General features: G+C 34.6%; 1 protein-coding gene and 1 pseudogene across 1 annotated transcript; both read right to left on the bottom strand.

The window, feature by feature from the left end:
- Window positions 1-943: 943 nt before the first annotated feature.
- LOC107797745 (kiwellin-like) lies at window positions 944-1,736 on the bottom strand (annotated as a pseudogene).
- A 7,822-nt stretch (window positions 1,737-9,558) lies between these two features.
- Window positions 9,559-15,156, bottom strand: LOC107811854 (cysteine-rich receptor-like protein kinase 7). The gene is made up of 8 exons (XM_016636846.2): window positions 14,144-15,156; window positions 11,901-12,026; window positions 11,246-11,335; window positions 10,861-11,045; window positions 10,588-10,798; window positions 10,241-10,478; window positions 9,991-10,141; window positions 9,559-9,915 (listed from the first exon to the last, which is right to left on the bottom strand). Exons 1-8 carry the CDS (start codon window positions 15,090-15,092, stop codon window positions 9,607-9,609), a joined length of 2,259 nt encoding a protein of 752 aa, XP_016492332.2. The 5' UTR covers window positions 15,093-15,156; the 3' UTR covers window positions 9,559-9,606.
- Window positions 15,157-16,570: the final 1,414 nt, after the last annotated feature.

Raw genomic sequence — 16,570 nt, 5'->3', positions numbered from 1 at the left:
GCCAACGAAATCGGGTATGCCCGATTTCGACCGTATATAAAAACCATTAATTTTATCAGACATCTAACAAAAGTGCGTCCGAGAATCTGGAACTAATATTTTGGAGGTAAGGCTTCACGTAAGAGTCTGCCTTATAACCACTGAACTTAGAATGATTTTTCATAAATAAGCACAAAAAATAAGAAAAAGAAGAAAAGAGCTTCTGATGTAACAAGGGCGTCTCCTCCTAAAGTAGAGATTCTAGTATCGCTATTTCCTTTGTTTTCTCTCTCTCTCTCTCTCTCTCATTTGTATGTGACAAAGGAAGACTACTTAGATAGCAACTTCTATCTGAAGTCTTACAGATATCTATGCACTTTAACACGTGTTTGAAAGATACTCGTAGTACTAATGGAGCTTTGATTTACTGTCCTGTTGATTGTTGACTCTGAAATTCATAGTACATGATTCTTTCTCTAGTCATCGCAAGTTAGACTACATTCAGTTCGCCTTGTCATTTTCAAATTTCAATTCTTGTTCAAGCCTTTATTTTCTGTACCCAACCTCCTGGTAATATACCTTTTTGTTAAAGAAAAAATATTACAGTATGTGAAAAGAAAAGACATGGTCTCAGAGCAAAACATTATTTATCACTGTTATTTAGGGTTTTTAAATATGTTAAACCTAATAAGTAGAATTCATGACTTTAGTATGTCTCCATATAGTCCATAGGGACTAACAACAACAACAAAAAACTCAGTATAATCTCACAAGTGGCGTCTAGAGAAAATAAAATATCTTCATCAATAAAAAAAAAGAATTACTTGACAAACTTTTCGTTCAGCTTAAAGATCCTGATCTGCACATGTTTATGCAGGATTTGATCGAGTTACAACCATATTTGCTTTAATTTTTAGATTATTCTGATTTGTCGCTCACTGTTAATGCTAGCTCGTTCATAGAATTAATAATAAACTAGGATATTGCTTTGCTTGATCACCAACCGTTTCTTGGAATTACACATAATTAGGAATATATTATATCATAGCTAATTCATAAGGAATCATCACTCTAATGTACATCTTGTTACATGTAAGATGACAAGATTATTCAAGTACTTAATTCTACTATACCCTAAGCCATGGATCAAGTAATAGGAACTACACCCGTATCTGTATCTAACCCCAAGTCTCTCCACACAGCAACTGAAGCATCAACTATATTATATTTACACGGTCTCTGAAAATCATGTTCGGCATCACAACCAGTAGTTGAGTCACATTCATCCACAACTTTAGCCGTTACACTCTTCCCATTATATAATTGGCCCTAATATGAATCTTGTTTCCACATCTTGAACCTCTAGCGTACCAACCAGTAGACAATGCCACTATTCTTTCATAATATTGACCATCACATTTTGATGGTCCGCCACCATCTCCGCCTTCACTGAAATCGTTAAGGGTAAGTTGGGCGGAGGTGGAGCCGGTGACCGGAGGCGAACATCGGTATATAGGATGTGTACCGTGGCAATTGACTTGACCAGATGGCTGGCAATTGTTGGGATCAGGAGAAGGAGAGTTCTTACAAATATTTGTACCAACATTAGGATCATCGTTGCATTTTCCACTTATGCATATAAGTTGGCCGTCACAATCGTTCAAGGTTTGACAAGGGCTGTTGCATGAGGAAATGGCAGACGAAGAAGAGATGAAAATTGTGAAAGTGCAAAAGAGAAACAAAGATGAGCTTGATGATCATATTGGTGGCTATGTTTGTAAAAATGTGAAGGTTAATGAGTAAGAAACGCTGTGGGGTGAAGAAGTCTGAGCAAAATGAGCGAATTTATATAGGCAATAAGCAAACGAATGAAGGACGTGGATTCTTAACTATTCAAATGAAGAACTTGCGTGGAAAGTGGATGCACAACTAGACTTCTGACTTCTGACGTCAACAGAAAGTTGACTGACTAAGTAGGCGTTTATACGTCAGAATTGTAAAATTTCTTAAAAAAGGGAAGGAGGGGAAAATGATATTCGAAAATTAGAGTTATGTTTGGACATAAATATAATAATTTTGAGTTGTTTTGAATTTTTATGAGTGATATGGTGAAAAATTTGAAAATTCGCTTTTTGTAATTTTTTAAGTTTTCAAAATATTTCGAAATTCATTTTCAATTTCAAGTGAAAATCAAGAATTCCATGGCCAAACACAAAAAAATTGAAATTGTTTTAGAAAAAAAAAGAATCTTTTTTACGGCCAAACGGCCATAAATAGTTTCACTTAGGGGTGTTCGTCGGTCGGTACGGTATGGTATTTAGATATTTCGGTTCGGTATTTTCGGTATTCGGTTTCTTAAAATGAAATACCAATACCGTACCTAATTAAATTCGGTATGGTTCAGTTTTTCTCCTTTCAGTTTCGGTTTATTCGGTTTGGTAACTTCGGTTTATTCGGTTTGAATACTAACCGGTGCATGGAGTCATAGATTGTAACATTATAAATTAAAGTACTCAAAAGTACAAAACTAAAAAGATTTGTTGACAAAAATTTTATCCAAAACTAGCAAATATCAACCCAAAAGAGAGAAATTTGTACATAAAAGAATATATTTGATCATTAGAAATGTGTTGTTACTTGCTTAGAGTTAATTGATGAATTTAGAGAACAAAGAAAAGTAAAATTTTATATTTTTATATTTATGTTATAATTAATAATATGTGTATTGTGTAATATAATATATATTTCGATACGGTATCGACATTTCGGTATTTCATTTTAAAATACTAAATACTATACCTAATACCAATATTTTTTAAAACTTAAATCAAATACCATACCGAATACCAAAATATCGAATTTCAAATACCAAAATTTTCAATTTTGATACGATAATTCGGTATTTACCAAATTATGCACTGCCGTAGTTTCATAGGCTAATGGCTTGCTGCGTTTCCTCGACTGACTTTCTGTTTCCCCTTTATGTTTACTTGACTTGACTTTCTCGAGAAAAAGGAAATTTAGGTTTATTGGTTCTTTTTTGTAATACAAAAATTAACTTTCATGTCTCTCTCATATATAGAATGCGTATGTCTAGGGGCAGGGGTGCACATGGACCGGATTAGTTTAATTTTTATCAAAATCAAATCAAATCAACTATATCGGTTTGGATTGGTTGGGTTTTGCCGAGTTTTCGAATTTTTTGTTACTTAAATATTATTTTAATCTTACTTTGTTAAATTTTTTATCAGTAAATATATGTTTAGTAAAAATATAAAAAATTGACAAATATATTATCTTTAAAATATTTTTATGGGAGAATTTTCTTAGTAACACATAATAGTTATTTTTTTAGTCGTCTGACAATAATATTTTGTTGATGTATATTTTCAAGGTTAACCGAATTTAGTAATTAAACATAAAAATCAATATCATACCTAAATAATAATAATCACTTCACATTCGAAAAAGATATAAGAATTTAATAGATCTTAACATATGATATGAATATGAAAGAACAAAGAGATTGACGCATTTCAGTAACACTTGACGAGAAAGTGATCATACAACCCATTATTTAAGGTTAATAAATATGGAGCACTTCATATACTATTAAATATTATATCCCACAAGAGAATCCCAAATATTTTTAGACATTTTTTTAAAGAAAATTCTATATAAAATCTTAAAAGTATATACAAAAATTATATATTTATACTTCAGTTTGGTTCAGGTTTTTTACTCAATACCAAATCAAATCAAACCAATCCTAGTCGTATTTTTTAATCGGTTTGGTTTGACTTTTCGATTTGGTGCGATTTTCATATTCGATTTGTACACCCCCTACGTATGTCAATTTAAAGGGCAAACTTAATTACCATCATCATCAGTTTGCAAATTCATTATTGCTAAAACCACAAACTTATATAATATTGCTACTGCTCTTCCTATCATGAAAATACTTGTTATTAGCATAGCAGGTATGTTCGATTTGGATATATATATATATATATATATATATATATATATATATATATATATATATATATATATATAATGTATTAGGGAGGCTGCGAGAGAGGTATTAGGGGTCTCGACTGGCATCTCTGGTAGGCACAAAGGAGACTGGTGGTGGAATGAAGTGGTCCAAGGTAAAGTGGAAGCAAAGAAGGCGGCGTACCTGAAGTTAGTGAGGAGCATAGGTGATGAGGAGAGGCGAGCGTGCATGGAGAGGTATAAGACAGCTAGGAAGGAGGCTAAGCTGGCGGTCACAGAGGCTAAGACTGCGGCTTATGGTCGTATGTACGAGGAATTGGGGAAAAGAGGTGGGGAGAAAAAGTTATTCCGGTTGGCCAAGTTGAGAGAGAGGAAGGCTCGGGATTTAGACCAAGTGAGATGAATCAAGGACGAAGATGGTAGAGTATTGATGGAAGATGCCCAAATTAAGAGGAGATGGCAGACTTACTTTCATAAACTTCTCAATGAAGAAGGGGATCGAGATATTGTGCTAGGCGAATTGGAGCATTTCGAGAGTCACCGTGACTTTGGGTACTACAGACGTATCGAGATTGAAGAGGTCGTGGGAGCTATGCACAAGATGAGTAGGGGCAGAGCGACCGGGCCAGACGAGATTCCGGTGAAATTTTGGAAGTGTGTGGGGAGAGCAAGTTTGGAGTGGTTGACTAGGTTGTTTAATGTTATTTTTAAGGCGGAGAGGATGGCGAATGAGTAGAGGTGGAGTACGGTAGTTCCATTGTATAAGAACAAAGATGATATCCAGAGTTGTAACAATTATAGGGGTATCAAATTACTGAGTCATACCATGAAAGTGTGGGAGAGGGTGGTTGAAGCGAGGGTGAGAATGACAGTGTCTGTATCTGATAACCAGTTCGGGTTTATGCCGGGTCGTTCGACTACAGAAGCTATACACCTTGTTAGAAGGTTGGTGGAACTGTACAGACAGAGGAAGAAGGATCTGCACATGATGTTTATTAACCTAGAGAAAGCGTATGACAAAGTTCCTAGAGAAGTTTTCTGGAGATGCCTGGAGGCAAAAGGTGTGTCGGTTTCCTACATTATGGCGATTAAGGACATGTATGATGGGGCTAAGACTCGGGTTAGGATAGTAGGAGGGGACTCTGAGTATTTTCCGGTTGTAATGGAGTTACACCAAGGTTCTGCACTCAGTCCGTTCTTATTCGCCCTAGTGATGGACGCGTTAACACACCATATTCAAGGGGATATGCCATGGTGCATGCTATTCGCCGATGACATAGTTCTGATTTATGAGTCGCGAGCCGGTGTTAACGAGAGGCTAGAGGTTTGGAGACAGGCTCTTGAGTCTAAGGGTTTCAAGCTGAGAAGGACGAAGACGGAATACCTGGAGTGTAAGTTCAGCGCTGAGCCAGGGGAAGTGGGCGTGGATGTGAGGCTTGATTCGTAGGTCATCCCGAGTAGAGGCAACTTCAAGTACCTTGGTTCGGTTATCCAGAGGAGAGGGGAGATCGATGAGGATGTCACACACCGTATTGGGGTAGGATGAATGAAGTAGAGGTTAGCATCTGGAGTCCAGTGTAACAAAAAAGTGCCACCGATACTCAAAGGTAAGTTCTATAAAGCGGTGGTTAGACCGGCCATGATATATGGGGTTGAGTGTTGGCCCGTTAAGAACTCACATATCTAGAAGATGAAAGTAGCAAAAATGAGGATGTTGCGGTGGATGTGCGGGCACACTAGGATAGATAAGATTAGGAATGATGATATTCGGGAGAAGGTGCACGTGGCTCCCATTGATGACAAGATGCGGGAAGCGAGGCTTAGATGGTTCGAACATGTTCAAAGGAGAAGCCCAGATGCTCCGGTAGGGAGGTGTGAGCGGCTGGTTGTGAAGGGCACGAGAAGAGGTAGAGGGCGGCCTAAGAAGTATTGGGGAGAGGTGATCAGGCAGGATATGGCGAGGTTCCATATTTTCGAGGACATGACACTTGATAGGAAGATGTGGATGTCGAGTATTAGGGTTGTAGGTTAGGAGGTAGTTGAGTCGTGTCTTACTTCGTATCATTGTGGGACTAGCCATGTAGGGTTTTTTATCTAATATAGCTAGTGGCAATGTTGTGTCTTACTATTTCGCTTTTCAGTGCAGGTCCTATTTACTAGCTATCACTTTTGCTTTACATCTTTCTTCTAGATTTCATGGTGTTCCTATTTTTCTTATGATTGTTGTGGTGATACTAATATTGTCTCCCTTTGCTTTGCATCTTTCTTCTGGATTTCATGGTGTTCCTATTTTTCCTATGATTGTTGTTGTGATACTAATATGGTCTCATTTTTGTCCTTTTGTCTTTTTTTTTTTTTAGGCCGAGGGTCTTTCGAAAATAGCCTCTCTACTCCTTCGGGGTAGGGGTAAGGTCTGCGTACACACTACCCTCCCTAGACCCCATTAGTGGGATTTTACTGGGTTGTTATTGTTGTTGTTGTTGTGTGTGTGTGTGTGTGTGTGTGTGTGTGTGTGTGTGTGTGTGTGTATATATATATATATATATATATATATATATATATATATATATATATATATATATATATATATATATACCGAATATAAATAGTTTCAGCCGCGGGCTAAAAGTGAACTTTGCCCAAAAAACTATTTTGGTTTCCAGAATCAAACCACACTGAATTTTGGAAAGAAAATACTTCTCTAATGGTAAATTGTCGCACAAAGAAACATATGATCTCAAAATGAAGTAAATTGTCGCACAAAGAAACATATGAACTCAAAATAAATTCAAGGACTAGTTCAAACGTACAACTTATCTCCAAATTTGTTTTTTAACAAAATTAAATCAAAATAAAATGTAAACACTAAACGTGATGGTCTTGAACGTTTGTCCGCAGAAATTCAAGTTTAACAAGTGTTGTCTCTCACTCACCCTATGGAAAACACTTTTAACTTTTGACCTTGACTTTTGCTCACGGGACAAGCAAGGGTCACAAGTTAAAAGACCACCAACGAAGTATCGTATTTCTGCAATGTTTTGCTAATGAAACATACGAATGTCTTTTTCTTGGGCTGAGTCCTCTCATGCGTTTTCCATTTGTCCCGAGTTCTTTCTTGTATATTCAGATTTTCCCCAACAAATTTTGCATCTTCTTTCTGTCAACAAGTTAGTAACTAGTGTTGGAGCAAACACAAAACAATATTGTTCGTAAACTATATATGCAAAAAATCATGTAATATAATTTGACAACTGTACGCTCAGTAAAAACTGAGAAAATGAAATTACAAGTTAACTTTTGCAGTATCGTTACTCGAAAATAAACCTAAAATTAATCTCATTCATCCTCCACAAAGTAAGTATCAAGAAACATGTAGCAAGACAAATCAATGAAACATACAAATGGGCTCTCCACTGGGCCTAAGTCCTCTCATGAAATAGAATTATTTTTTCTCTAACCCTTTCAAAAGTTTGTAAATTCATTTCAAAACAAAGTCTCAATCACATTAATGGAAGCTATGACCCAAAATAATCCCTAGACTCAATCACATTAGGGGCACCTTATGTATTTGACCCGACTTACAGTTGTTATGAATGCTAAAAACTATGCCAACTAAAAGAGTGGTCAAAAACAATCTACGGAATAATAGTCATCGTCTCGTTATGACCGTTCCTCATTTTTTGATGTTTTAGGAGTCATAAAACTGGAATTCCCCTTGATTCCCAGATTTTCGTATGCTATATATTGAATGTCTTTTTCCTTAGAATGAGGAACTTGTATTTATTCAGATATAATAGTAGATAATTCCCAAAAACATGTATGAAAGAACATCCAAGCAAGGCTGGATGGTAGAAATAAAAATAATTCTTTGCATAAATGTTGCCATATCGGGCGATACCTCTAGTTTAATGATATTCTACTTCATGATAGATGTTATTATTATTTATAAAGTTCTAGTATGCTCTTTGTTTAGTTTAAGTATTTTTTTAGATCTTTTAAAGCTTTAAATTAATATTAATACAATTATTAAAAATAAAAAATTTAATATACCCATTTAACTTGTAATAGTTGGTAACACATTTACAATTTGTTAGTAAATTTTATGACGAATTACTAACAAATTACTAACGTAATTTTTAAAAATAAATAACCATATTTGCTAACGAATTTGAAATTTGTTTGTAAATTACCAACAATTTACTAAACATAACTTTTCCATAGCTAAAATTACCAACCGATTGCCAATGTATTTTTAAAAATATACTATCGGATTTACCAACCAAGCTGGTATCCATTAGTATAGTTGCTAACGGAATACTAACGGAATTTTTCTTTGTTACTATATTTACCAACCAGTTACAAACACAATTTAAATAATGAAAAACCAATTTTACTAATTCATTTTCTATCTGTTAGTAAAGTTACTAACGGACTTCCAACCGAATTTTGGTTAGTAAATTTACCAACGAAAATCTTGGACTCAAGATTCAAAAATTACCAACAAATTTATTTGGTGTTTACTAACTGATTTTTAGTTGGTAATTTTACCATCGAGCCTTTTAGCAACGGATCAATATTCGTTGGTAATCTGTTAGTAACTCAAATTGCCAACCAATTTGATCAATTTACCAACAATTATTTTTGTTGGTAATTGGTTTTTTTTTTGTAGTGAGTCCTCTCATGAAATAGAATTGTTTTTTCTCTAACCCTTTCAAAAGTTTGTAAATTCATTTCAAAACAAAGTCTCAATCACATTAATGGAAGCTATGACCCAAAATAATCCCTAGAGAGAACTCATCTTTCTTGTATATTCAGATTCTCCCAAAAGAAAAAGAACTTGCACCATTCTTTCGATAAACTAACAGTAATAAGCAAATATAATTAAGTTATATGGAGCACAGGTCGTAAGCTACTGAACGGGCTCAAAGACAAGTGCAAAATACACACTTTACCATGTCAGCAAAAAATATGTCTAATATATACACTTTGGAAGAGTTCAAGTGTTCAATAGGAACAAGTCCAAAGTTAAAGTGCCAAAGTAAAAACACTGACAAGATTAGGGGCACCTTATGTATTTGACCCGACTTACGGTTGTTATGAATGCTAAAAACTATGCCAATTAAAAGAGTGGTAAAAAACAACCTAAAGAATAATAGCCATCGTCTCGTCACGACCGTTCTTCTTTTTTGGCGTTTTAGGAGTCATAAAACTGGAATTCCGCCTGATTCCCAGATTTTCGTATACTATATATTGAATGTCTTTTTCCTTAGAACGAGGAACTTGTATTTATTCAGATGTAATAGTAGATAATTCCCAAAAAATGTATGAAAGGACATCCAAGCAAGGATGGATGGTAGAAATAAAAATAATTCTTTGCATAAATGTTGCCATATCTGGCGATACCTCTAGTTTAATGATATAATAATGAAATATAATCAAGAAATGTGACTCGAAATCAGTCCAGCAAATAAGGTTGCACGTATGAATGAAGATTTGAACACAAGGTTCAGCTCTTCTATGGTCATTGAAGTTGAAAAATGCACACACTTGATTTCATGAGAAAAAAGAATGTTAACAAGTTACCTTTCTATCAATCCTTTTGTATTTTCCAATTTTACTGCATTGGTAGACTTATCTTCCTTTCAACTCTGAAATTGATAATCCATTTATCGAATATCTTTCTGCTTCTTCAGACCTCTGTGCTTGTTGATCCCCCCTTTCTATGAAAAATCCGGGTCGCTCTGGTGGTGGTGGTGGTTTCCTCGACCCATTAGTAAGCATGGAAACCACAGTTGACATTGAAGGCCTATCTTTTGCATAGTCTTGCACACACAAGAGTCCCACGTGAATGCATCTCATTACTTCGTCGCGCGAGCATGACTCAATTAGTGTTGCATCTATTAGCTCCAAAGCTCTCTCTTCTCTCCATAATTCCCATGCCTGAAACATACAAATGCATGGTATCATGTTTCTCTGTTTCATGAGATAAGTTCATAAATAAGTCTAGAGACATACCAGTCCTATGAGGTTTAGTGGGTGCTCAGAATCATAGCAGCTGTTGTTTTTCTTCCCACTAACAATTTCTAAGAGTAAAACTCCAAAGCTGAATACATCTGTCTTTGTTGAAACAATGCCTCTTAAGGCATACTCTGGAGACATATAGCCACTGAAGTTGTGTTTGAAAGTGTATTTAGACTTTTGAGTAAATATAAACTTGTATATGACTATAAGTTCAATTTGGTTGAAACTATGGTTTTTCACTTACTGTGTTCCAACAATTCTTTTCGTATTTGCTTCAGATTCTTGCTGTCCAAAAATCCTCGCCATGCCAAAGTCCGATATCTTTGGATTCATGTCACTGTCAAGTAATATGTTGCTCGCTTTTAAATCTCTATGAACAACTGTCAACCTTGAATATTTATGCAGATAGAGTAGACCTTGAGCAACCCCTTCGATGATTCTGAATCGAGTGCCCCAATTTATTTGCTCCTTTTTGTTAGTATCTGTTCATATCATAAGAAGATTAAAATGAAGCAGCTTGTGGACAAATACATTGCAAGTTGCTTGCAAGTACATATTCTAATTGTTGAAGAAGAAAAGTATGATATTTACCAAAAAGGAAGAAGTCTAGGCTTTTGTTATGCATGTATTCATATACTAAAATCCTTTCTTCGCCTTGAGTACAGTAGCCTAAAAGCCTAACAAGTTTAGTGTGTTGAAGTTTTGCAATCAATAGAATTTCATTCTTGAACTCCAGCAGACCCTGTCCAGAACTTGTTGAAAGCCTTTTTATAGCTACTTCTTGACCATCAGGCAACTTTCCCTGAATATAACAACCGGTTTCAGTTTATTTCTAACAAGAATCATATTCATTCAATGTTTTACCTTGTAAACTGGTCCGAAGCCACCCTCACCAAGCTTATTTCCTAGTGAAAAATTGTTCGTGGCAATTGCCAGGCTCTCGAAGCTGTATAATTGCACTTCTTCACTCATCTTCTTGTCCATCTTTCTCCTTTTCGCTCTATTTGTTGTTTGATTAAACAATAGCAAAGCTGTTGCTTTTGCTTTACCTGATAGTGAAAGAGAAAGTTGTGAGATATTGAAGCCAAGTAAAGGACAGCCCGGTGCACCAAGCTCCCGCTATTGTACGCAGCCTTACCCTGCATTTCTGCAAGAGGCTGTTTCCACGGCTTGAACCCGAGATATTGAAGCCAAGTATTAAAGTTTATTGTTGTGTCAAGCTTTATAGCTAAATTCTTCAAGTTCTCACCTTTCCTGTGCAGAAGGTAGCATAGGGAGCTAAATCCTATGAATATTGTCAAACCAATTGCAACCATAAGCCATATCCACCATTTTATTGCTGCATCAACAAAATGAGTCAAAATATAAAGCATATTTTGGGACATATTATATATATATATATATATGCATCTATCCTGCCCACTTAAATTTTGGAACTGTGAGATGCATATTACATTCAACATTTTTATACAGATTATCTAAAGGACCATTATACACTTGATACAAGGACTAGATGTAACGATGATACTAAAAGATTAATACACACCTAAAATTATGATACTCTATTAAACGGACCATATCGAGGAACAATAAAAAAAAATGTTTTCACCTTCAATCATAAACAATACTTCACTAGAAAATTTTAAGGAGTAAATAGGATACATACAATGGTGATTAACCCCTCTTTTCTCATATCTACAAAAAGAGAAAAAGAAAACATATAAGTAGTGGAATCTACTACCTCCTCTTTATGACCTTAGTTCAGATTAAAAACTAAAAAGACGGCTAGCTATGAGACCTCGATAGAGCAATCTCAAAGGAAAAACTAACAGAAGCTAGTAGAAATGCAGGAGGTACTATTCAGTTAACAAAATGCAAAAACAAAATTTGTATACTATACGTACAAGTTCTTTGAGATGAATCAGATAATCTTGGCGTTGAATTGGGAGATGGTGCTGGTGATAAAGCCGGAGGAATTGAGATTGTGCTTGGTACATTTGTAGCGCTCCCATTTCTTGTTGGCTCCGAATCTAGGAAAAGACATTGCACAATTTCTAGTTAGAGCACAATCTACTGGCGCTAATAACATGCTAGACATGCAAGTATAAGTGCAAGGAATTCGTTCGAATTTTCCTTAGGCAAAAATGGCAACTGCAGGAGTATATTTCCAGTACTATTATTTCCAGATTTCCATCCAAATCCCGGACATCTCCATTTTGCTTCCACTTTTTTGCTAAATTGAATCACCTCCAATTTAGCAGGTCAAGGATCGTGTCAACAAAAACAACAAAAAAACCAAGTGAAATCCCACAAGTGGGATCTGGGAAGGGTAGTGTATACGCAGACTTTACCCCTACCTTATGAAGGTAGAGAGGTTGTTTCCGAAAGACCCCCGGCTCAAAAACAGTAAAAATGAAGAAATAGAGAAACAATAGCAACAACAAAGTAATAAGACAATGAAAGCAAATAATACAACGAGTAATAACAGAGGTCAACGATCGCGTGACACTGAAAAATAAGTGAACAAACTTACAAAAAAAAAAAAAGGAAAATGACCACAATTTCCACTAGAACATTGTTTTTTGTAGTCTTACTAATTTATAGTAGTATATTTGATTGGTTTTCTTGGAGCAACAGTCAAGTTGTCTCTGTGTCACATATTCGAGCCGTGGAATCAGTCACTGATACTTGCATTAATAGGTTTCCTATATCACACTTCCTTAGGCTGCGGCTTTTCTCGGACCCTATGTGAATGCGGGATACTTTGTGCACCGGACAACCCTTTGATTAATTTTTACTTGGTAAAAAATATTTATACCCCTCAACTTTGCTTTAAAAATTAAACCCCCCCTCAACATTAAACAATAGTCATTTCCCCCCTTTTATACCATTAACTTTTTTAAATACATATTTTACCCTTCGACATCAACCTTTGTCTTTTTTTTTCTTTACTTTTTAAAATCAGGATACGTTTCTTTTATTTTTTAAAATTTATATAATAAAACTAAACCAAGTTAGGAGAAGATTCGAGAGACGTTTTCTTAAAGATTAGTTCATCAACGTGTCCTTGCATACCTTCACAGTGCTTTATATTAGTTTACCTCGTAGAGTTCAGATTTAATCAGAGAGACTATTTTTGAGACGAAAAAAGAAGAGTGAGAAATAGTAATTAAGTTATATGCTATAGTGAAATAAATGAGCAGAATAAAAATATTTTAATTTAATTTATAGCAATTGAAGATCTAATATATATTTATAAAGTGACAATAAAATTGAGTAAAATTTTATAAGTGAGTTTTGATTGGCATTAATAAAATAAAATAAAGATAAATTTTATAACAAAATTCTAAAAGATTATCTATTTATTTCGTAAATGCATTCTAAATTATAATTTAAAAATTATTTCATTAATAACGATCAAAACTCATTTATTTATATAGATGATAGAGCAATTACATCTATCAAGGGATGACATTTGACAAGAGTGGGTTGCTCTAGTGGCAAGCACCCTCCACTTCCAACCAAGAGGTTGTGAGTTCGAGTCACCCCAAGAGCAAGGTGGGGAGTTCTTGGAGAGATGGAACCAAGGGTCTATCGGAAACAGCTTCTCTACCCCAGGTTAGGATAAGGTCTGCGTACGCGTACACACATACATACATATGTATGTATGTATGTATAATCGTAAAAAATAGCATTATATTTTATAATAAAATTATAAAAAGATTATTTTACTTATAACGTTAATGAACTAAATTAAAAATCTATACTAAGATAGAAAATTATTTAAATTTTAGGTAAAATGTCTAGGTTAAAAAATAAATATTATTCTATATATTATAAAAAGGTATTATATAGATGGAGAATTAAAAATGTCAAGGGCAAAATTGATATTGCATAGGATAAGATGGGGAATGACTATTGTTTAAAGTTAAGGGTGGAATTTGATGTTTATAGCAAAGTTGAAGGGTGTAATTGATTTTCACCCATTTTTACTTAGTAGTGAGTAAAAAGTGGTAGTAAGTATAAGAAAACAGACATTCATATTTCAGCAAGGTAGAAAAATCCAAATAATTTTCATCAACACATGCTAATCGCAGTCTTTTGGCTTTAATTATTTATAAATTTCCCACAAACAATTATCACATACTTTCCTGAATGGAGGCACTATATCCAGTCTTCTCATCCCAAAATTTTGACCACAACATAACACCACCATACTTGCGCGATTTCTTGATCACCGGAAAAATTTCGCCGATCAACACATCCGCCGGAATAAACCCACTTTCGGCAGCATCACGTGCTGCCGGAAGACCCAAAAATATCCTTGTAGCATTCACCGAAGACGTCCACCGGATCCAAGAATTTTCAATATTACCAGTATTATTAGGAGTGTACTGACACGGAGGATTATTGTAAAATTGGACCCAAACATTGTCAAAAAGACCTGTATTTAAAGCAGTACCAAGCAAACTATCGGGATATGGACATTGTGGAGCTGCTGTTAAGTACACTTTTTTTCCAATCCTACCATAATCTTTCAAGTATTTAGCTAGATCTTCATAGTAAAGAGATGATCCACGCGCAATATCAAAATCAATTCCGTCAAGAACAGCATTACCTAAAGGCCTAGAAGAGGAATTTCCGCCCAAAAATGTGTTCCATAAATAACGTGCAAAAATTTTGGCGTCTTCTCTTGAAGCTAAAGAGTAATTTCCAGCTCCACCACCAATGGATAACATTACTTTGACGCCTAGATTTTGGCAAAACTTGAGTTCTGGACCGACGGCGGTACAGCCGTTGACGGCAGGGTTGCAGTGACTGGCGAGATTGATTTCTGGAGTTTGGCCATTTCCGAATTTATTAAGAAACGCTAAGATGACATAGGAATATCTGCCGGAGGTACAGGTTTCGTTTAAGGTTGCTTCGTTTCCGTTTTGACCCCAGTAAATGGCTATGCAACTAGCAATTGGGGTTTGGATAAGAGCTAGGAACAAAACAGAAAATATAAACTGATGTTTGGTCATTTTGGATAGAGTATATGGTACTTCAATGGTGAAACAGTGATTTGAGAGTGGGGAGAACCATAATTTGAGCATGAAATTGAAGAGAGAAGTGAAGAGGAAATGACAAAATTCTGTATATTCTTCAACTACAAACACATCCTTACTGATCTCCACTATCCATATGTAAATAGACTATATTACCCTCGTTCGTTAATTCTATTCTCAAATCACTTCTTACTTTTCAACAGTCCCTCAAGTTAGGTGGCCTAAAAACATTGAACTTGTTATAAGAAAAATAAAATTAGGGTTATAATTTTCGTCCCAAAAGTTTAATAACATATTCAATGATATATTTTTTTTTTCACTTTTTATGCGTATATAAAGGTCTTGTAATAGATAGAAAATACACACAATTGAAGAAAAAAATCTCTTCCTTCTCTCTATCTCTATTTCTTATTCATATTTTACTAAATTATTTTTATTTCATAACACGTTATCAGCACGATACTCTTACTAATTGAGATATCTATTTCTAAAAAGTATTATCTCCTTCCTAAAAGAGTTCCGTTCAAAATTACTAGTCATATGCAAGTGTCATTTGGTTTCCACGGCTTTTTATTTGCACGAAATGCTATGTGTTAATTACAATAGTCTTTACGATTTTTCATACAACCAATAATTTAAAAATTATTTATTTAATCTACTACTAGATGCAATATGCATTAACTAATACTTAAATAAAGTAATATCATCAAGGTTTATATCTAGCTAGTCTATTGGGACATATTTTGTGTAAATACAGAATATGCTAGTAACAATGATTAAGCTTTATTATTTTTTGGAGTAGAATATATCTCATTATACTTTGAATTAATTTATGGTTAATGAAATGATAGTTCATGATATATAGTACTATATCTAAATAATATGTTTTGATAAGTTTACATCTAGTATATTAGTACGTGAGTATTTGCTAGACCAAAAGTATCATTGATTATATTCCTTATCATTTTTAATTCACTTATTTTTATCATAGTGTTTAATATGTTGAACTTACTAAAGTTTGAATTTATGGCTATGTAAAATTATATTACATTCCCTAAGTGAATCAGATAATTTGTGATAAACGTTATATAAAGATAAGACGGTGGGCTCAAGTCCCAATGCACCATGAGGGTAAGGCGTCGGGTGTGAGTCCCGATGCACCGTGATTTTAAGAGTTGTGTTTTGAGACCCAACTCATTATGGCCTAACATGCCCTTATATGGGTAAGAGTTGATGACATATTGATGATGTAATTGTGATGACCCAAAAGTCATCTTTAAATTTAATAATTAATTATGTGTTCTAAAACCTCAAAAAGTACTATTTATTATTCCTCGACTTGCGTGCGTAATTCGTAAAAAAAATTTATTTCTAGAAAGTTTTTATGTGAAAAATGGATTAAAATGTGAATTAGACCTTTAAAACTCAATTGAGTTGACTTTGGTCAATATTTTGAGCAAACAGACTCGGATTAGTATTTTAACAGTTCCGGTAGGTCCGTATCATGATTTGGGACTCGGGCGTAT

Source organism: Nicotiana tabacum, chromosome 9 (genome assembly GCF_000715075.1).
Source record: "Nicotiana tabacum cultivar K326 chromosome 9, ASM71507v2, whole genome shotgun sequence".
NCBI lineage: Eukaryota > Viridiplantae > Streptophyta > Magnoliopsida > Solanales > Solanaceae > Nicotiana > Nicotiana tabacum.
Note: the sequence above shows the minus strand (reverse complement) of the source record. Positions and strands in the feature narration are given on the sequence as shown.

Excerpts from the sequence above, each read along its gene's own strand:
- LOC107811854 (XM_016636846.2), bottom strand. The coding sequence starts at position 15,092 with ATGCTCAAATTATGGTTCTCCCCACTCTCAAATCACTGTTTCACCATT. Across the intron at positions 10,799-10,860 it reads GCTTCGGACCAGTTTACAAG|GGAAAGTTGCCTGATGGTCA; the intron begins GTAAAACATTGA and ends TGTTATATTCAG. Across the intron at positions 9,916-9,990 it reads CACTAAACCTCATAGGACTG|GCATGGGAATTATGGAGAGA; the intron begins GTATGTCTCTAG and ends TGTATGTTTCAG.